Source organism: Strongylocentrotus purpuratus, unplaced genomic scaffold, assembly GCF_000002235.5.
Source record: "Strongylocentrotus purpuratus isolate Spur 01 unplaced genomic scaffold, Spur_5.0 spur5_scaffold_15, whole genome shotgun sequence".
Lineage (NCBI taxonomy): Eukaryota > Metazoa > Echinodermata > Echinoidea > Camarodonta > Strongylocentrotidae > Strongylocentrotus > Strongylocentrotus purpuratus.
In genome coordinates, this window is record NW_022145600.1 from 23,461,985 (window position 1) to 23,485,415 (window position 23,431).

The 23,431-nt window shown below is 36.4% G+C and overlaps 1 protein-coding gene across 1 annotated transcript in view; it reads left to right on the forward strand.

Annotated features, from left to right (window-relative positions):
- The first annotated feature begins 250 nt into the window (after nucleotides 1-250).
- Nucleotides 251-23,431, forward strand: part of LOC115918645 (hematopoietically-expressed homeobox protein HHEX homolog) — a 41,851-nt gene continuing 18,670 nt past the window's right edge. Inside the window, exon 1 of the mRNA XM_030985857.1 lies at nucleotides 251-1,172. Within this exon, the coding sequence (XP_030841717.1) occupies nucleotides 665-1,172 (508 nt within the window). The 5' untranslated portion in view covers nucleotides 251-664. The remainder of the gene's footprint in view (nucleotides 1,173-23,431) is intronic.

The following is a 23,431-nucleotide window of genomic DNA, read 5'->3' on the forward strand; positions in this document are numbered from 1 at the left end:
AAGACTACAAGAGAGAAACGATCTGTATCGCTAAAAGTTTTGATGCGAGCGCACCATCACTTGCGCTGTCACAACCAATCAGCGCACAAAGGTTACTAGTATAGGGAGCCCGGATGTGGTGATTAATCAGCCTCGCAGGTGATTGACAGACGGTGGTTCACTTGTAAGCTCCGCCCCCAAATAAAGGATATATCGTTATCTCTCTTCTTCTGCTGAAAACTTCGGTGCCTATTGTTAGCCAGCTCTGCAAAGTGGGCGAGTTCGTGAAGAGTTTGCACCGAAGCGCCTCCGTGGAGCTAGCTGCCGTCTGCTTGTGTATGCATTGTTGCTTCGTGTTTATGGTGCTGACAAAATACAGATCATAACTCGTCGTCAGTTAAACTTCATAATCACAGATCGGATCTGGGCTCAACAGACAGTGTATGCCCTGTGGCCGATGGTTTTTATTTATACCGTGATATCCTTACTGCATAAGGAGTCCTGACAACTTCGACGAGGAGAATAATCAGTTGTGTCTTTGATTGTCGAGCTGTGCTCTACAAACTATTTTGGAGGACTGCCTGCATCCCAGACATTTCGTTTCCAGGTCTTAGGAGTTTATAAAGTGTCGTCTGTAAGGCTTGGCACCTCATCCTTGGATAATTTGTCGGCATCACCGGGAGTCATGTCAACTATACAGTACGCCATGCCAAGCAGCGGGCCAGGTACGGGTGGTTTGGGGATGGTGAACCACCCCAGTCCCCTGGTCGCTCCTACTCCTATACAACAATTACCCAGCTTGGCCGGGCACCCTCACAACTTTCTCACCCACTCTCATTCACCCTCACATCCCAATCCTCCACATACGTCATTTTCTATTGAAAATATCTTGGGACAAAATAGAGCGGCAAACATTCAAAATATCACATCTCTCTCGCTCGCGACTCACCCTACGACGCCGACAAGGCCTACGCCCACGTTCCCGGGGCATTCGTTCGGACCGTCGCCGTACGGACAGCCTCAGCATCCGACCGGAGCTTACTACGATCCCGCCGCCTTACCTGGAGGGCTGGCTGCCTCCGCACCACTGGCATACAGTACGACTGGATTTACCTCACCCACAGCTCTGTATCCGTACAGCAGGAATGATTACCCTCACTCATTCCTAGACAGAGTCGATCACTTCTCAAAAGGTAAGAAATACACCCCAAAATAGGTATTTATCATCAGGACGATAAAATACAAAACGAAAGAAGAAAAGAAAAGAGTGTTGCAGAAGAAGAGAACGAGCATTGCACTGCCTTTTATGGGACATGACTTGTAGACAGGTGGTATAGTGAATAATATTATTCGCAAACTTGTTACAAATTTGAGAGTGTGATGGTAATATACGAAGTTCATTAACAAGAAATAACTCTCATTTCAGTCTAAGTTTGATGCTTTGATTCATTTAAAAAACCCTCGACAATGAGCGTTTAATAAAGTGAAATCAGTTTGGACATTTTATTCTCTCCAATGCACTAAATTCCCATGATCTTGAGCACTCTAGAGATGACAATGACGCATATAAAACTGTGGACTTGTCGTACAATATATTTTACTGCAGATGTAAGTAAATACACCTTTAGTATATACCTCTATATCAGTTATCCGACCGGATAACCAGTTCTATTCATGAAAAGGCTAATTCAGGAAATTGTTAATCTTTTAAATTTGTAAATTGTGCGATACTCATTCACATAATAATTGTTTTTTCCCTCTAACATTTATGAAACTTGTTTTAATTAAGGAATAAGTTGGAATACGAAACCGAGCTGTTTCTATATTTGCTTATCTTACCCCATGTTTCTCTTGTATCATGTGTATATATGATATAACCATGGTGGTGAAAAATCTTGGTATTGATAATTGTCGATTTCTCGGAATTTCACTAAGATCTAGGGCCCTCATGATGTACATGAACATTCATTTGTGTTACTTTTGTATGCTATAAATGAACTTATCATGCCTCGGTGTGCGTTTCAAATTCTTTGTGATATTTGCATTAGATATCAGATAACTGTGGTAATATTTGGAGTAAGAAAACGTCAAGTGTGATATACTTGCGCTTAAACCATGTGATTCTGAAAGCCATCGCTAGCATACTTTGTCAGGGGTCGTTGCTTGAAGAAGTATATCCCAAATCAGAATGGGTACGTCATCTATTGAGAAAAGAACCCCGAAAATCATAACAATTCTGTAATAACTTTCTGTAAATCTAGACATTCAAAGGATTTATTCTTGTTACAAATATCTTGATGATACTTTTATCATGTTGTTCTCAAAATGTATTCAAAATTACGAATCTTTCTTTAGTGCCAACTTGAAAGAAACCTTCTTTTTAGTCCTGCAAGCCTCTGACTATTGTCATTGATTTTCTGGTAGAAGTTCTCTCCAAATCAGGCATGCATGATCCCAAGTGAGAACTGTAGCCGTAGAAGAGCAAACCCCAATCAAACATTGTTTGTACGCGTTAAAGTTGTTGCAATGATATTGTTAATTTTACTACATGACATCTATGACGATTTCCAGTTTCAGATTTGAAAAAAGAAAATCCATTTTATTCGACAAATATCACTGCCAAATTGATTCGGCATTGATCATGCTAATTGAGATAATCCCTTGCTTGTCAATGACCAATGCCAAAGCCTCAGAAGCATTCCAGTGAGTCAATTCAACTGTTTATTTTTGATCGACTCGGTTTATAATCAAATGTTGTCTTTCAGTTGAAAAGTGTTTCCATTTAATATTCAGTTCAATTTCGGTGATTGTATAATTCGTTGCGAATTCTTATAAAAATGATAGTCGATATGATACGTTCCAAAAATGAAGCATTGATCTGTTGGTTGGTTACACTTATAACTAGACACCATACAGATGAAAAAGGCAGAGGGGGTAGTCTACAGTTTAGTGGTATTATTATATTTCATGTAATATCTACGTACATGGATTTATAGGACCTATTTTATGTATGCGTAATTTTATTGATGATAATTATAATCAAATCTATAGATTTTCTGTTTCAAAAGTATTTTTCTGAAGAGATAAATGGGACAAATTTAGTGGAAATGCATGAATAAAAACAAAAAGAATATACTGGAAGGAAGGGGGGGGGGGGTGCCATCGCATTTTAAAATGATAACTTTAAATTTGTTTGTTTCTTTTAATTTATCTTTAAACTTAAAGTACACACTATACGAACATGATTTTGACCGTCGACCGTATAAGTGATATTCAACAGGTTAAAATTGAAAGCACGTTTCTTAAACCATGACAGTCAAGTTCAACTCCTACTCAATAAATTGTAGGCCACATTTTCGTTTCAATTTTGAGATGAGTCAATAGTTTATTTCATAAAGACCAACGCACACAATAAATGCACGACCGTTATATAGTGCGAGGAAGTAAAAGTATAAAATTCCCCGAAAGAAAAAGTAATGCAATAATTTAAAATAAGGTTATCTTCATTCGGTGATAAAATGTTGTCATTATAATTTGAAAGCTAGGATAGAAGTAACATCGGATTTCCTTCTGATACAAGATAAATATATTCACCTAGTTAATGGTTTGATATGAGTGTGCAGGAAGCCTTTGGATTTGCAATTTCTTATCCATTCATTGTTGTATACAAGGCAAATAGGATGAAGGAAAATTAAGTGTTAGAGTTGTTTTCAAATTTGTTGTTGACCATATCTTGAAGTTCTGTCATCGGCATGCATGCCTGGGAACTTAAAGATAAACTTTAGTACTGGTAATGCGATTGCATTGTGAAAGAAAAGGTGTGAAAGGATCAGAAACAGTTGATCATGTAGCATGTAAGTATTGGTGAGCACTGCAAGGTTCTGGAGTCATCAAAATCATAATAAATTTGACCGAGTCTTGGTAAAGTAACAAGCACTCACATAGAAAGATATATATGGGACAACACACATGGTGTCGGGGCTAGTACTACCTTGATTTCCTTGTCTTTCTATGCTCATTACTCAGCCAGTATACATTTTCTTCCAAAATTGTTTGGCACATGTCATTTATTTGTAATCTTGAACATTCAGTGTAAGTTTCGTTTGATTCTGTGAGAATTCATTTTCTTTTTTTTACCAGAACTCAAGTTTATCTTTAACTTGAAGAGATTGTTTCAAGGGTTTGAAGCAAATATTTCCCCTAACTAGTCCAACAAGTTTTACAGTGTCTCCGATAAATACAATTATTGTTGAGCCCTCCAACTTCGAAAATGACATTATACTCTGGAGTACGTTGTGATTATTCTATTAAATTAATCATTTCGCAGTTCAAACAAGGTTTTGAAAGATACATTCTTATATTAAGATTCACTTGATAGTACTTATTGCAAAATGAAATTCGGAAATCTCCCATGACATCTATACACTATCACACATTTTTATTTTAAAAGACGAATGTTATATTTTTGTCAATGAAATGATGTCCTTAGAGTAACCAGGCAAACATACAGGATAATTCAATATAGATGAATAGTTTATTACATCATAAAGTTTTTTTCAAGGCACATGACTACCTACCATGTGACATGTGTTAAAACATTTTATACAAGTAGGGATGTTGCCAGAAATAAAGGAGTGTGCTTTCCATTAATACCACACCATGCTGTACAAAATATTAATTTGGGTTTTCTTCTTTAAAATTATTTCGCTTACTTATTAGGTTGACGCTCGAAATTCATTGTGATGTGAGAAGAAGACAAAGAAAGAAAGAAAGTAAGAAAAAAATATAACTAGAGAAGTAGTAGTAGTAGAAGAAGAAGAAGAAGAAGAAGAAGAAGAGGGAGAAGAATGAATTTTACTTATAGAAAGCGAACATACCTATATAGGGTAACTTTTATCTACTTTTCACAATACATTAGAATAGTAGGGCTATAAAAACACAACCTGTTAAATTCAAAATATGTACACTGTAGCTTTAATATCCCGCGTGTAAATTGTATGCCCTCCTTAACCCTGCCCTCAATAATATACTCTAACACCCTGTGCTTATACTAAGGCATTTTTATTGGCGATAATATTTGGTAATGGGCGGCAGGAAATGGGCTTTATTGGATCCAGTCGATTGTTGTCTTGTCTGCGTGTACAAGCCATGCGTACGACCTAATCGACCCGGCCAGCCAGGGCGGGAAACTCAGCCCTCGATTGTACTGCTTGTTGGGGACATGTCGTCTGCGCGCTGTGAACAAGGCAAGTGGGTTGCTGTTGTTTGAGTTACTATGTTATTTAATGATGATGATCATCATCAGAGCTGGAAAAGACAGGACAGGATATACTTCTCGCTAGCGATCACTTCCTGGCATGCCTTATAAAGATATTCCCCTCCAATAGATCTCTGTAATAGCCTTGGTTTAATAGCTCGTGTTCAGGTAATTTGCGCTGTTCACGGCATTGATTGCTGTTTGTTCAAAAACTTCCGCTGTGATCAAAGCATAAAGCTATCACGATTAAACCCAATTTGATGGTATCCTACAGTTTAAAGAACCAGTTGTGCGCGTGGCAAAATATTCCTGTATTGAAAATAGCATGTTTATGACCATTGCATGATAACAACTGAAAGGTTTTTTTTATTACGGTAAGAGCGCCGGTAAGAGCGTCGATCACCATCGTACTTTAATTACTTTGATATTATTGATCCCCTTTAGAAACTAGTTACACTTGTATGAATGGTATTCAAGATAACATTCGTTGAAAAGAAAGGAACGACAACTACAACATCATAGACAAAAAATAACAAACAAATAGAACACACACGAACGAGAAACAAAAAAATAACGACGTGTTTCCCTTGTCCATATTTTATAACTATAGCGTTTATGAAGCATAACAAGACTTTTGTTCACAATTTTTCTTAATCATGAAAAGGTATTTAAGACCATATCATACTCGGCTGCGCAGTTTGCCAAGTAAAATTATAATTGGTTTTAAAAAAGTCATTGATCTAAATCGCAGCACGATATTCTTGATATGTAGAGGCAGATCAAAATCATCAGTGTGGAGGGGGGGGGGGGGTACACTTGTTACCACGTCCTCATATGAAAGTGAAAAATATAAATGCGCCCAAAATTGTGCTTTATAATGTTTAAACCTCCAACTTTAAAGCGATCCTTTGAACACAGTAAGAACATCATATCCCCATAATACTGGGTATTGATATTGTAATTTGATAACGAGCGTTGAAGTATTCTGCTGTTTTGATGAGGATAATTATCACGGAAATTCAGACCTTGTTGCCACCAGATCCCGGAAACTATTCTTCAATTAATTTGTTATGCCAATCCTAACATCACCTCCTATGATACACTCACTTCAGCCAATTTATCTTTGTTTTTTGCAATAGCTATTCCGCTATAATTTCCGTTTTACAAGGTGAATATCTGGAGAGTTTTAATGTGTATAGTTATGTGTTTCGCATTCTCACGTTCAGAATCTGTTTCTCCTTTTATTTTGAAAAATAATCTGCAGGGAGAATTAATTCAACGAAGTGAAAAACATGACATGATATCAACTAATCAAAATAGGTGCAGACAATTTCCCTTTTTTGGTTATTATTATCAGTTTTTGGAAAATAATCTTACATAAAACATAATGTTGTCCTAAATTATATATTGGTTAATCGGCTATCATTTTACGTACTGTGAACTTAAGTTCTTTAAGAAAGAGTAATTAGATATTTGTGAATAAAACTAAAGTGAAACTCTCTATATAGAGTTGTTTATGTCATAAAAACACTTGATTTCAAAAGAAACGGGAGTTATATACATGTCATCCATTTTAAAGTGGGTCTGTTAAATCACGGGTATTTTTGGGATAATATAATCTTATTTTGATGGGTGAGGATCGATTTTGTTTCAGAAGCCAGATGACTTACAAGATTTTCCGTCATAATATCTCCTTTCTTTTTGTTTTTCTTTATAGGCCTATACGTAATACCCTGTGTATATTTTGTTAATAACAATACTAATTCCGAGCCCCAAATTTGAACTAAAGGCATAAGCTCAGATTCTCCGTATACCTCGCACCCCTCTTGTTCTCCTCCTTTTCTCTTCTCTCATCCCCTCCCCCTCTCTCTCTCCCTCTTTCTCTCTCCCTCTCTCTCTCTCTCTCTCTCTCTCTTCAGGTCGTCACTAACCTGTTACACTTTCAAAGTTATCCCCACACCTCCTAGCCAACCTCTACCTTGCTCTATCAGCCATAGCTGGCACCTTTTCTTTTACCAACACAAATTAATGAGGCCTAGTTGTAATTTATACATCTCTCTCTCTCTCTCTCTCTCTTTCTCCCCCTCTCTCTTTCACCACAAAATCAAGAAGGAAAGTACGGCTCAGTTACAAATCACAATACAGTCGTGATTCAACCTCCGACTTCATCACTTCTAATTCAATTTTGATCACAACAAAAAGCATTATTCAGTTCCCGTCTTTGCCTCGCTACAAGCTGATATGAAAACATGGTAATGGAGGGATAATCGTGTGAATCAGGTTCGCTGCTCCCCCCTGGGAGTCATTCTGGCTCGGTCGTCGGGTCGCGTCCCAAGGCGCATGCAGAGGGAAGCAGCGCAAATTAACATGTCTATTTAGATTAGACGGGTTAATCAGAGCATAGATATGATCAAAGTAGAATCGCACTTTGTTTGTAGATCACCGGTATTAGCGTGAACAGGTAGCAGTTATACAGTTTATGTGCGGCAAAGAAGGAGACAGGAATCGTTTGTTTAAAAAAAAGGATAATTAAAAATATTTTTTTTTTTTTTTTGGATTTTCTACTTATTATCGAACTACACAACGTAATCACCCCGTAAGTTGTACCAGTGACAAACGGGAGAATTAAAGTCAGGTAAATTATATTTGGTCTCGCACACCACTCTCTTCTTATTTGTGGAACATATGCCTACATTTTTTTCTTGCAGAGTTAAACAGAATACATTCGTATCCATTTATTGATTACATATTCTGGTGGATAGTATCCCAAGGATATTGATATCAAATTTTAGTTTAATCAATACCCAACCGACCCGTGCCCCTTTTAATACTCATACATTCTTGAGAGACAATAAGCAAAAAAAACAGAATGAATGAATGAATGAATGAATGAATAAATAAATAAGTAAATAAACGAAATACAAAAGGAACCTAGACAATCGCTTGTCTATGGATTTTTCCTTCAAATTTAGAAAACGAACACCTTACTTATACGATAGTCCTATTTTTTTTTTTTGCCAAAAATGTTCAAAAATATGCCCCCTAGATAACAATGGATCTACCCCTGCGCGTACGCAGTCCTCTCATGGATTAACCCCCTCCCAAGAGGGTGTGCGCCCCCATCCTTGCGCCTACCTTAGCTCACTGCAGACCAGTAGCCCTCAAGACCTCCCTACCAAACAAAACTGAAAGCAGATCATCAATGCTTAGAGTGCATCCAAGAGAAACATGGAGATGCAAAAGTTCGATAAGTTTCTTTCGGGGTATTAAATTTCATTTGTCTCTTGACGAACGAGGAGGGAAGCTCTTCAGCCCCCCATTTGCAACCACTTGTGTTTTGAATAACAGATCAAGGTTCTTCGGGATCTTGAAGTTTCGATCATGTTGTAGTAGTTACATCAGCTATCACGATTGATTTCCATCCATGATGAAAGAAGAATTACACAGGAGAGATAACGTAGAGACCTTTTTCTGGAAAACCTGCACCTCTGAGATTCTTAATAATTCATATGCCTCGGACCAGGGGGGGGGGGGGTGTTACACAAAGACTAAGATCGACTTTAAGTTGGACTTAACTATGGCGGGCCATTCATGCCACTGTTTGCTATCACCAGTTACTGGCAATGATCTTTCAAGGGACGTACAAAATCATGGTCACATATCTACAGAATTTTCATTTTTTGATAATGCGTTTTTGAAGGAAAAAATATCATCTAAAGATCATAATTGAGAGAACAATAGTGAGAGCAACCGGTGGCATTAATTGCCTCCCATAGTTAAGTCCAACTTTATAAAGTCGAGCTTAGCCTTTGTGAAACACTCCCCAGCACTACTTCGACCCATTGCGATAAATCAGATACATACAGGCCTATCAGCAGAATATTATGATAAAATTATAACGAGAGCGTAATGTTCGGTCGCAATTCTGACTTGTATGCATAATCATCGATATTTTAACTTTCTCCTGTATGGTTCCATAATTATGAAAGGAGGAAAAACCTATCATTCTTGCAAAACATGTTTCAAGGAAAAGCAATATGAAAAAAACAGAGAAAGCATTTTAGCATTTCAAAGAGAACCAAAGGTGCTTCAACTCGTTTTGGAAAAAAAATGAAAGGGCTTTGCCTGAGCGCAATTCTTACTTAAGTTGCACAATCTTCAATAATTTAACCGCCATCTGTATGGTAAAATATTAACTGTATATGGCAAAACCTGTTATGACGATATCAACGAAGTGGCAAGGACCATGGCAATCAAACTTTACGATTTTAAGAGGCTATAAAATCATAATCTTAAACAGACCTACTGGCAGTCAGGATAGAAAATTTGTCAATATTTTTCCTTTGTCAGATGTGAGTCACCTCTTCTTATACTGATAAACATAACTTAATTATTGTTTTTATTGATATGTTTGTCCTCCATTCATTCATCGCATGAAGAAAACGTGATAGCGCAGTTGTTAGAGAAAAAGGTCGCTACCGGGAGGTCACAGGTTCGTTACCCTGTTGGAAGGTTTAGAGCCCTTTGGTTATGCACTTAAAATCCATATTTGCCAAGACCCTTGGATAAGACTAGGCCCTATTACTTGGGTCGATGGTCCTGTTACAGAACAAATAATCATCATTATTAGGCATTTAAAAATTCTGGTTGTCATAATTATTTAATATTCCGGACCTACATTACTTGACTTTTCTGGTATAGCAATTAGTCATTGACTTTTCTTTGTCAGAAACGAGTCTCCTTCTCTTGTGTATAATCATGACAATTGAATAAGTTTTTATCTTTATAAAATAATGTTCATTTTGTTCATATCGCGAAGGAGATGTGAAAGCGGAGAGGAACCTCGTTACTGGTAGGTCACGGGTTCGAAACCTAGTTGACAGGTCCAGGGCCCTTCGGTAAGGCATGAATCCTCCCTCCCTTAAAGATACTATGTCCCTTTTGCAGCCAAAATCAAATTCTGTAGAACTTTGCAGGAATTTATTAGTCATATATGTCCGATATGTGAAATGTAAACGTTAGCAGCTTCCTAATATTCAAATTATGCAAGGAAACCTGTTTACTTGCTAGACTTCACTGTCAGACACTATTGAGTGACTGACTGGCCCTTTTTCTTTCTTTGGTAATAACATAAATAAAATGAGCTGTAAGGGTACCTGAGCATTTGTTTACATTAATAACCCACTTCTTGTGATGGCCAAAATCTAACTGATTAAATCTTTGCGCAGCATAAAACGTACGACCATTCGGTACATTGGTCTGAAAATCAGACTATTACTTACTGGCTCTATAGCTCTTAAGTCAATTCAGCAACTAAGAGTCGTTATTTTCCCACTTAAAGATATTTTCAAGCCCCCATTTTTTAAGGGAAGTTTTGAATTAGTATTATCTTTCAAATGCAGTTGAAATTTAACCTTTTCATTTTTTGGCCTGCAAATGGGACATAGTACATTTAACAAGTCCCTCGGATAGGGCTTAAGTTCACTTAGGTCTAGAAATCATTATCACCATTCAATTTTCATAATCTGGCACACATGTACGTCCCGTATTGTAAATATAGGGCGCATAATCTAGCCATCGGTCTGCAGAGTATTATGCATGGGTCATAATCTCAAAAAGAAAAAAAGTTATCTGAAGTCTCCCAGTTGTTGACCTACTAGTTTGAGACATTATATTATTTCCCCGTGTATGTTGCACAGCATGGCTGGAGGAGATAAGCATTTTGACTGATGATCTGCTGTTCAGGAAATAGCGCATGGACCATTGAATACACACACACACGCACACACACGCTCACAAAGAAGTGAATCATTTTCCGCTATACAGGAAACCCGTCCTTTGTTCGAACAGCTTCCGGTGCCATTATGAATATACATTACATTTTCACTATCATCCCACTTTCACAAAGTTTAATAGATCCAAGTAATAAGCTGTAACTTTTCCTCCTGTTTGCCTGTTATATCATTTAAAACGTGAAAAGAAAGAATATCATAAGCGTAGACATGGTACCCCCAAAAAAAATCTTTTCTCAAAACATATCCCAAAGATCATAATACTACCCATTGTGTGTTCGTTATGATTTATATACACTCTTTGTAGATCACATACAGTTCTTATTTGTTATTATTGAAAAGACAGTACATATGCTCCTTTCTCATGAGTGAAAAAAATATTTCTCAGCAGTTGTCCTAATTCTAATACTAAATAATTATGTGACCGTAAAATAGAAAGTCATTCATTTGCTTCGGGAGGGGGGGGGGGGGGGCAATGTACTTGTTTGTGGTAGTGGTGGTGGTGGTGGTGGTGGTGGTGGTTAGGGGGGATTGGATATCATTAGGCAATCGGATCTAAATGATGCAACATGTTTATGAATGTGCACGCACAAACAATATGAAATCAACAATACACGACGATAAGATGAAAGTGCAAACGTGTCGGAAATAATTTGAATAGCAAACTTGTTTATATACAATTTGTATAGCCTCCCACGATCCGAAAGTAAAACGTTAGACTAATCTATCGATATAGGCCTACTGTGTAAACATCTCACTCGATCTCTATTGTATTAATTCTATATTTTCTGCAATTCGGATTGAATATTAACCAATTCAATCAAGTGGTCTCTTAAAACGTGATTTTAAAACAAAAACAAAACCTTTTTCAACATGCTGTAAACTTGTGACCATTAACGATATTTTTAAACCAATGATTGATGTCTGTCGCAATTCAGGAAATATTAACACCCAATTGCGTCACCGAGGAGCTTTCAAAGAGGTTTTATAATTGACACAATGGGATTGTTTTCAATTTCTGTTCCATTAATTTTCTAGAAATATCCTAATTCTGTTCATGTCCACAACGTGTAATTCCTGACCATATGTTCATCTAGTACATAATATAATATATATGAATAGAATAAATAATTCCATTTCAATTTGAATAACCCGTCATTGCAATATACTCATAATAATTAAAACAATTGAAACGAAAATCCTTGGAAGTTCACTTCTTCACTTCTTCTTAAAGTGAGGCAGTAAACTCTTTAAGATTTATGTTTTAATTGTTCTAATTATAATATATATATACAAATATATTGTTTTAAATAATTTTGATCTATGCATAAATTATTTATCTTTTCTTCCATTAACACGTTTTTTTCTTCTACCGACGCTGTTTCTCTGAATGCATTAATAGCATTTGATTCTTTTTCATTAATTTGGTTATTCTTTCGAAAGCGAAAAAGAAGCAATATAGGCAGTGTTCATTTCGCTGTCATTTTATTTCATGAAAAGTTAAATTTGTACAGAGTATTGATTGCGGGAATTTTTCAAATCCCACATTTTCCCCTTAATCAGTTAATCATATTATAATGGACGAACAAAATATAAGTTCGCGTCATTTTGAGGTTAGAATTTGAAGACTGAATGAACTAATAAAAATATTGAAGGAAGATGGATAAATTGGGATATTGAAGAATCTATAATTTGAAAACGGAAACCACTATTTAAAGATGGTTATCAGCGATCAGAATTGTGGTATGAAATATAAAACGATCAGGCGGTAGGTATAGTATAGTCGAACGGAAGCTCAGTAGTCACTTCTCATTATATGATAAAGATATCACAGATATACAGAGCGTAACTCAGCACGCAAAATCGTGACAAAAATCATGAAATTTCTGGTCGTTAAATGGTCACTCTTTAGTCTGTTTGCAGGCCTTTTATGAAACGAGTTTTATTGCTTTAGCTTGGACGGTTATTTGATTAAGAATGTTAATCATATTGGTGAGTTTAAGACCCACTTCAGATTATATCCTTAGTAAAAAAAAAAGTTTGCCAACTTTGTAGATATATGCCGGTAGGGACAACCGCCTGACTTAACCGAGTTTGATCGTAATTATCACCAAAGGATCATTAAGTCTAGACTACATGTAACAGCATATAAAGTTAATTCTCCGGGGAGATAAAAAGAGGTTTTCAACTTGACTGAAAGGTATTCCCCAGACACGCATTACAGTTACCACTCACTGATGAGTCACCCCCTCCCTCCCGACAAGTTCCCGGGGTCCTAGCCGCGGGCTATGTCGGTCGCGTAGCTAGCCCCACCCGCTTGTTGACGTTTTCTCCTAGTCCCACATGTACTATTTTTTCCAGCGGTATCAGGTCATTGCGGAAGCTGCCCTTGCGAAGTAGGCTCAGCTATAGCTTCCGGAGTGCTGCGTGTACAACATCGTTAGGGAATGTCAAATTGATGAGGGGACTTCAGGCAACAAAAATCGGGAGGGGACTTTAAAGGCGAAATATAGGGAGGGAAAGTATTTTCAAAAGCAAAGTCTACAAAGAAAATGTAGGCCTCCTTTTTTGTGAGGAACTGCTGTTCAAGCATATATGCTTGAACAGCAGTTCCTCACTATAGTGTTAGATGTTTCCAAAGAATTTTTGTTTTAAATTCACTATGCTCAGAGAAAACGAAATGCATTGAAACATTGAAAGTTAAGGAAATGTATTATTAGTTACTTATCGATTTTTACATCGGGAAAAGGATTGAATGTCATGCATTTCACAAGCATCATCAATTGAGACAATGAGACAAGCATACACACTAATAATAATGTATACTTGTTTCAAATAAAGACTTAACCACAGAAGATCACAAATGATTAATTTCAACATGTTACATTGTAGTAAATTTAATTTAAATGTATAATGATTATTCGCACGTATAATTGTTATTGGTTTTTTGACGTTAATGAACCGATTAGTGACATGTGCCTTTACAATAAAACTATACAAGTAATAGATTGATTAATAAAGAAAAATAGCTCGATGAAGATTTATTACAGTAAATGTAGCCCCTGTAATCAGAATACAAAGCAATGTTTGGGAGGTATTTGCACTATATACGAAATAAATTACCCCATTACAAATGTCGATAACCCACAACCCATCCATATTAATTAAGAATCAATTATCAGAGAGCTAATTAAATATAAAAGAATAAGTTTCAATCTCTTTCTAATTACAATTTATACTACTTCCAAAGAGTGTCTAAGATGTACCATTTAATTTTAATTCGAAGTTAATTACTTTCGAAACTGCCAGTAGCGAGAACAATAAAGCAAAGAAAATGCTATCCTACCCATCGAGTTCGGTTTATAATTAACTATTTTATGATCATATATTACCTCCTTTATGGTTTCGAAACTGAAGGAGATGAATTCCTGAATGTCACCATTCAATTTCTCTCACTCTCTAATGTTTTCCTTTTCCTTTTCCATGCTTTTCCTCAACAAGTCATGATTTTAAACAACACTTGAAGACATCTTCACGGACTTTTGGAAGATGAAGTTGATGTTTGAGAGCCTTTAAGTCCAATTGACTTCCAAACTTGTTGAATCTCTTCCTGCTAAAACTAAAACATCATTTATCATCTTCCTCAATAATACCATTGAGAACATGACAATTTAGAATCTTCGACCTATAGCGTTTTTCAATTAAAGTAATTAAGGTAGGAAGTTTTGGACCACATATATAGACCTATGTATGGGATACGAAATAGTATTTAAGGAGACATTTAGAAGAAAAATGACCTTTTAATTTAAGAAGCTACTACACCTAAGCTATGTTCATGCAGTATAGTTCTTTCATTTTCTTTCACAATGTTTATGTCTATATATATATATATATATATATATATAGCAAATACTTTTGAAAATCGACCTAAGGCAATTTCAATAGCCTTGTACGTTCATGGCAGTGGCATATTATGTAATCCTAACATGATTTCTATGAGACATAGAAAAGAGTATTGAAATTGCCCTATAGAGTTGATTTTCGAAAATAATTGCGATTGTGTTGTATATATAATATATAATTATATGTATATATATATATATATATATATATTTATCTTGTTAACTTTCTTAATGTATGGTTATCAGGTCAGATAAATTACATTAATTTACATGCTTAACTGGGGAAAGTAATATTTAATTATAAAGCAATAATAATATCAAGCAAATTACTTAGAAACTTCATAAATCAGAAGTAATGATGAGAAATAGATATACTTTCGCTTTATCATGTTGATAATGTACTGCGTATTTACGAAAGTAATTCAACATTTCATTTCCTTATTACGCCCAGAAGTATATACTTTTACTTTCAGTCGACAAAATTAATTTCAATTTATATATGAAAAGCAATAACAGTCCGCATAATATTAGTTCACCGTCATCAAACATAATTATTAGCTGGTTCTTTCGAATGAAGTTTTCTATTGCTCCCGCATTGGATTAAAGCGAAAAAGAGGTTTCAAAATTAAAAAATATACATTTGTTTTTCTCTGCAAACAATCATGATTTGTTACCCTATCTGCCTTTTAAGATAATATATATATATTACTACAATAAGAGCTGTACAGGACAGTTACCGACAGTAACCGACGTGGTGAAAACCTGTCCAAAGTTGATTATATGCCTCCCAAGCCCACTAAAACACAACCAAACAAATAAAATAGACAACGAAAAACAAATACAAAGACACACGTGAACAATCAAAGAAAGAAACATACAAACAAACAGCAGCAAAATGACATTGTGTGGCGTTTTGGAATTTATTATTATTTTTATTTATTAAAACATCTTTTAACATGATAACATTGATCAGCTCGCAGGCTGTCTTACATAATGGTCCTGCATAAGGATGGAAAATACAAATACCAACTGACAATAAGAGTAGTTACAAACAAAATAGGAAAAATAAGATTAAGAAAAACGAAAAGAGGGTACGAATTTGAGACGAGTCTTTTAGATGGTCGTTCATCGGATGTAAAGTAAACATGACCAGAAAAATTATAGCCATGTTAGTATAGTTCACACGACTTATTGTAACTTGTTAGTAATGACGTTACGAAATTATGTTACTGATCTTATTGAAAATGCGGAGTTGTCGTGGGATAGCGGTTCGTTCTCTTGAATCCCCCCCAAGGGTCGATGGCTCGAATAGCCCTCAGGTAAAATTTAAAAACAACAACAACCAACCAACCCGTTATTGTTATCATTATTATTATCATTACTATTATTATTGTTATTAAATTAAAACAAATATCTTTTTACACTATAAATGATCATCACATCGCTTGACAGTATCACCAAACAGTTAGAAATCGATTTACGTTCAGGGATTCTAAAATTAATATTGAAAAACATGTTTAAAGATTAAAGAAATGAGTTGGTTGAAAGTATTTAAAAAGTATTTAAAAATTCAGATTAGAACTAACTCTAGACTCACCATTTGCTTCTTGAGTCATTGCAATGCGCAACACATTAATTTTATGGATTCGTTATAGCCAAAATGTCCATTGTATTCTATTGATCTATTTAGTTTGATTCAGTGATCTTTAAAACGTCACCATTGCGATATCGTTCGGAAACTTCGTATTTTCTTTTTCACATATCAATCGGTCATGTGGGCCGGAAATGGCTCATCAATTAGGCCTCCACGAAAACACAATGATCACCTTTTGGGTCATCATTTGGGTAATTATTACTCCCTCTGAATTATTTCCCCTCGATGTTCTTTTGCAGACCTGTTCTTTTGAATGGAGCACAAACTCCCCCCAACCCCACAAGGGCGTTTCATGTTCTTTGTGTTTGTATTATATGATACGTACATACATTGCAGAAAACTTGGATGGCGAATGATTGGCGTATTATTGAAGCAATTATTTTACACAAATTGGGAGGTTTGCTTTATTATCTTTTGATGACGTATTTGTTTATTGCGTCAATTAGTCGTCACACGAGTGTCGTGACCGGGTTCGAGTCTCGCGGAGACCATTCCAATGTTTGACGTTCAGCACAAGCAAGACATGACCCAAACAGCATCGGAAGTCTCCACCATACATCTACGTCAATCAACCATACCCCAATAGCCCTCGATGTGCCACCATCCTTTCTTCTCCATTCTTCTCCCCTTTCCCCTCCATCTATTCTTTCTTTTCTCTGAGATAGTTTGACCGAGACAATCTCAATATTTTCCCTGCGTGGAGTCAGCGCGTCTCTCACATTGTACTCCCGGGCTAGCGACCGCGGAGTGTCTCGCGCGACCGTCTCCAAAAACACCTCCATTGTTCCCAATTCCGCAATACAAACCCGTGCGGGTAGTCAACCATGCTAAATGATTTTTGCCCATTCTCTTATATCTTTATTTTCATATCTATCTCCGATTCTATTTAATTCATCATTTCTCGCACCATCTTCCTTCCAATTATTCGAAATTTCAATAATCAATTCACCTTATTATTATTATGAGTCAGAACTGCCATTTTTATTTCCTGCGATGGCAAAACGAGAACTTAGATCAGCTGAAAATGTTGCCCCCGTTTAACTCATGACAACAGTCTTCTTAAAACAAAGCGTCCACGCCTCTAAGTTATATTAGATATCAACTAATTTTCATACATTTTGTTTTTATTATAATTGTTGATTAATTAATTTTTTACGGCGCTTCTCTATGGATTAAGAAAGTACACCGCAATTCTTGTCACTGGCATGACATAGCCTTTTAATAATCTTGATATATTTTCAAATGTTATATTTTTTATTGTTATTCTTTTTTTTTGTTATCGACTGAGGAGGGGTGGCACATTGAGTTTAACTATTGCGGGACACTCGGCACAAACTGAAAGTCTATAATGTAACCGCCCTGTAGAATCATTTGGTACCATTCAATCATTTTGGACATCGTGTATTCTTACAAATAATACCATCCATACAACCTCGAATATGATGTAATAATACCCCCTTTCCTCCTCAAATTCATTGTCCTCATATTTTCTTTACTTTTTTCCTTCTTTTTTTCCCTTTTCCCTATATACTCTCCCTCTTATTTTTTTCTTGGTTAAAAGAGACAGAGGACGTCGTTTCGCTTTGGATAATTTCCGCTGTTGGGCTTATCAGACGAGCCCAATAGACACAATTATCCCTAACAATAACACCCAATCGGCCTCTAAATGGCATTTGCAAATGGTGGAGAGATATAGTGCTTGTAGTATCATTTCCTCAACCGTTTCTTTACTACCCGTTTCCGCGTGGAGTGCTTTATCTGCTCTCTCCACGCGCGGCGCGGCACCCTTTGGTGTGTGAGAGGGGCGGGGTCGACCCGGTAAGCAGAGGAAGAGAGAGAGAGAGAGAGAGAGAGAGAAGGAGAGAGAGAGAGAGAGAGAGAGAGAGGGGGGGGACGGGGTAGGGGAGGGGAGTGGGAGTGGGAAAGGGAAACGAAAAATTGTACTTGTTTACAACGAATATATATTTTTAACATTTTTCGTTTATATGTCATCACAATGAAATACAGAGAAATTTAAATGATACACATAGTAAGAGGGGAAGAGAGAGAGAGAGAGGGGGGGGGGGGGGGAGCGAGGTCCAACACAGTGGATATGTAAATTATGTGATTGTTGATAACATTTTGAAAATGAAATTGGTAGACTATTAATTACAGAACATTTAATGTTAGACGAGGTATACATCAGAGAAAAATATTACTTGAATTGAGGGGGGGGGGGGGGGGGAGGACACCAGCAGCTAATAGTAGCTATATAATCGTACTTTGCGTGTCACACAATGATTATTATATTCATATCATATACCGGTAATATATACCCGGAAATAATTATACCAAGAACTATAAAAGGTAATTTAACAGTTCAGAAGAAAGATATCGTAACAAAATAAGAACAACGGTTAAAGCTTTATCTAATACCAGATAGGGAAGTATTTAGCAAATGATAGGAGATACTAAAACTGAGATTCCATGTCTCTAACTACAGTGTGGAAAGCATATAGCGGAGACCGGAAGTTGGATCATGGTCTCTTTGTTGTTAGATCCCGTTTTGTGACCTTTATGGGCTGTATTAACCCTTTCCAACCCACGTGGATTCTTTGGAGGAGGTTTTACAGATTACTTGGTAGATATTTGATAACATCATTTCATGTTTTACACCTATTATACTGAAATTTGCGAGTGAATTCCAAATTCAAATGCAAGTCTTCACTTCCTACCAATCAGAGTTGCTGATTTGCGTCTGGTTTAGTCGCAACTTTTGTTGTAAAAGAGGCGCCAGTTGGGTCTCTCTCTCTCTCTCTCTCTCTCTCTCTCCTCTCTCTTTCCCTCTCTTTTCTGTCTGTCTCTATCTCTTTCAGCGTTGAAATATTATGATCTTTCATTTGCGGTATGAAAATTTTAATTCAATTGTCTCGCCCTTTAGGTAAACCTCTTAGCTGGTTTACACCGCATGGATAATTACAAAACTATCTTTAGAAAAAGCACAACATTTCTAGGTCTAACATTCTTTAATTACGATACAGAAAAAAAATAGACTCACATTACTCTCGATCCGCAAACCACTACTGATATGAATGACTTGTCATGGTGAATGACACAAGTCATGATGAACAATCCAAATAACAATTATGTGGCTTTAAGCTTAATGTAACGATCACAATAGGTCACATGAAATGTTAAAAGCAAATGTAACATCTCCCAAGCTTTGAATTGGAGACATCGAATGCTTATAGGAAAGTGGGCAATGTTTGTTCAAGTAAAATACCCATATCGCATGTCGCAAGCGTGTTTCGCGTGAAAGTAATTTCAAAGACATGCTCTTAATTAGCGACCTAACTCGTCGCCAATTCACAGAGATGACAATCCATGACATCTATCAATCAACCCGTCATCGTTTTATCCAAACTGTTTATTCAGAGCAATATTTGCCAACTTTCCCATCGATTCCAGACTGTTATTTGAGAGGAGGAATCGAGCTAATTACGCGCTCATTAAAAATGGTTCGTATTTGAGCGGACGCGCGACGCGTAGTTGTCGTGTCGTCTGCTTCACATAAGAGACGAGAGTGTATCCGGTTTCTCGTTACACTCTAACAATGGGAAGAGCTATCCCACTATTGATTTCATATAATAAAGTTACAAATGAATTATGATATATCTATCTACCAACATGGGTCTTACTTTTGGCACGTCACGTTTTAATAATAATTTCTTGTTGCGCCAACAATCTGGATTGCTTGTTGTCCACTTGCGCCGAGACAAAAGGGAAAATCGATAGAGCGATTGTTTAAAAAGCAAACATTGGACCATCTTTTAACTGTCTGCTCCTTCCCAGCGGAAATGGCATTAGAATTCAGTCATTAACCAATGCAATTGGCAGCCACACATTTGTCAATCTTGTTAGTGGTTCTTTTGTCTTCATTGTTTTCTTTGTTTTTTGTGTCTTTCTCACGACGTTACATATTGGGCAAGCCCAGTTTTGTGAGGATAAAAGGTACTGCGAGTTTCCTCCGTCCTTAATGTGCGTTAAGCGACAAAGCAAGCAAAAAACAACCCTGATCGTCAATGTTTATCAGGAGGGGGTATAGCTTGTCGAGGGAATATATTAAACAAACTTTTAATGGGGGGTAAAACAAGACAATAGCAGAGAGTGACAAATAGGGCCATTTGATGGGGTGTGTAAAGAAACTAGGGTGGTTTTGATGAAGGTGCATGGCTCTATAATAATTGTATCTGAGGGGTCCAAAGACACTCCCCTCTTTTGTTTGTATCTGTCTACCGATCGGTTAATGGTGTCTTAGATTTGTGTACCCTCTACTTAACCACGAAGTGAGTGAATTTGAGTGACAGTTAACCCGTTGTGAGAGAGCAAGATGATACAAATATATAGACTGATGTCGTGTTAACAATACAACAAATCTTCTTTTTCTTTGGGGGGAGGGGGATATAATAATTAAAAAAATGAACAGCGTCGAAATAAGTGTAAGATTTGTAATTAAGTACATTATTATAGATGAGAAAATGGTAGCATAATAATATGATTCTTAACACAGTTTTACAATGAATTAGATATCAAACAACGATTTGTCGGGTTGGAGAATGGATAAGATATGCCTTTTTGAAGAAAAAGTTATTACTTTTTACAACATGTATTGAATCATTTGAACTGATGTTGTTTGGATGAGGAAGTGAAGGAGATTCCTCTTTTCTTCTTTTTTTTGGGTAAAATACATTTTTGACAATATAAAATTTACATAAATTGGATGAAATAAACTTTTTACTACATTACATCCATGCACGGCAACCTGTGAAAATGATGAGAGTCATTCAAGAACCAATGTAATGCTCTTGAGATACTTTTTTTAAATATAGGGTGGGGAATAAATAGAGCTAAACGAACGACTAAAAGCAATCAATACGAAGTAAGCAATGAATTAGTTGATGGGTTTATAAATATATCATAGCCGATGCTACAAGGAGGTTTATATTTGTTATCTGGCGTTAACATAACGATTTTCGTTCACTTCTAATCCAGCGGAGTACACTAAAATACACCGCGCGACAATAAATCGATACACGTTAAGTACGTGGTTTCCTGCGTTGCGTAATATATTTTTGTTCGAGTTATGATGGACACTTACGGTTATTGCTCTTTTTCTGTGATGTGCTTTTTGGCTTTTTAAAAGGATCTTGGGATCTCCATTAGTATGATTAGCATATCCAATGAGTACTCGGTATGATTTGTAATTATGTGGTCAAGAAAATCGATGGGATAAAGCCAAAGTTTGCCATCTTGTTTTCGCATAGTTTTGTTCACTTGAGTTTATTTTTTCCTTTCCGTCTTATTTTAATTGCTTAATTCTTGCTAACATTTCATTTACTATCCTTTTATGACCCTGTTTGAATCTTATCTGGCTCCTATTAACCGCATATAAAACCATGCCTCTTTTGATAAACCTGTATTCGATGGATGTGCGTTCCATTTCAACCTCCTCTATTCCCCACAATGCTTTTATATTGTGTGTTTGATGTTATATTTTTTGATCGAGTGTTTCTATGAAAAGAGAAGATGGGAAAGAATAAGAAATTATACAATGATCTCGATGTTTCAAAGGAGAAGAGCAGGACGAAAGGTGGAGGGGAAACTTGGGCAAGAGGAGGGGAGGAGGGGGAGAAGGACGAATAGAATGGGGGAAGAATATGAAGAAGAGGGGGATGGGAAAACCAAACAAATAATTCAAACAAGAAACGAACAAGGAGTAGAAAATTCTATTTACTAGTAAGTTATCCCCACTTCCTTCCGCGTGTAACAACTACTTGTATAATAATTTGCTTAGCGTATTACCCCTATCCAATTTTGCCCCGAAGCTAGACAAAAAAAGAAAGAAAAAGAAGAAAATGCAGAATGGATACAGACCTAGCGAACACTCTGATTTCTATTGCGTCTGCAACACTTATCACCTGTGTGCTGACAATGGGTGAATTATAACAAAGACGCGCAAAGAGTAAAGGGGCGTTTGTTTAGGGGGGCTGGACAATGGCGACGTGTAGAGTGCCCAATTTGAGACAAACTCACAAGTCATAGTAATACAGTGCGAAAAGGGAACATGTTCTATCCTTTAGGGGTACTAGCTGACCCCCCTTTCTGGTGTTATTGGTATATCTGATAAGTACAAACACTCTTAATTGGATTGGTATATATTTTCGAGATGCGGAATCGGAAGGGAAAAATCGATTCTTTGGCTGTCAGGAACTTCTTCAATTTTGCTGTGAGAACAGAGTGATGGTACATTTCAGACATGGTATAAGCCAAGTTTGTTAATGAGAGGTGGTTTATAAGGGATAAATTAAAGTTCGAAAGGACATAGAGAATATAACAAGGAAATATCAAGGAGAAGGATAAGAAGAAGAAAAGGAAGAAGAAGAAGAAGAAGAAGAAGAAGAAGAAGAAGAAGAAGATGATGAAGAAGAAGAAGAAGAAGAAACAGAAGATGATGAGGATTATGAGAACAGTAGGAGGAGGAGGAGGAAAAAGAATGACAGCACTATTTATTTATTATTTATTTATTTATTTCTGATATTTAGATAGGGTGACTCATTATCACCAATAATGGTGGTCTGCCATGAGGCCCTGTTAAACATAATGAGGTACATTATAGTTTAACAAATATATATATGATAATAATATTAATAACAAAATCTTGAACATAAATTCATAACAGCAATAAACAATAAGTAAGAACATGTTTAAACATTATATACAAAGTATTTGGTATCCTCATATCTAAACGCAATGCGGATTTAAAATTGTCACGTCAAATCAAACTATTAATCTATTAATTAATTGCACC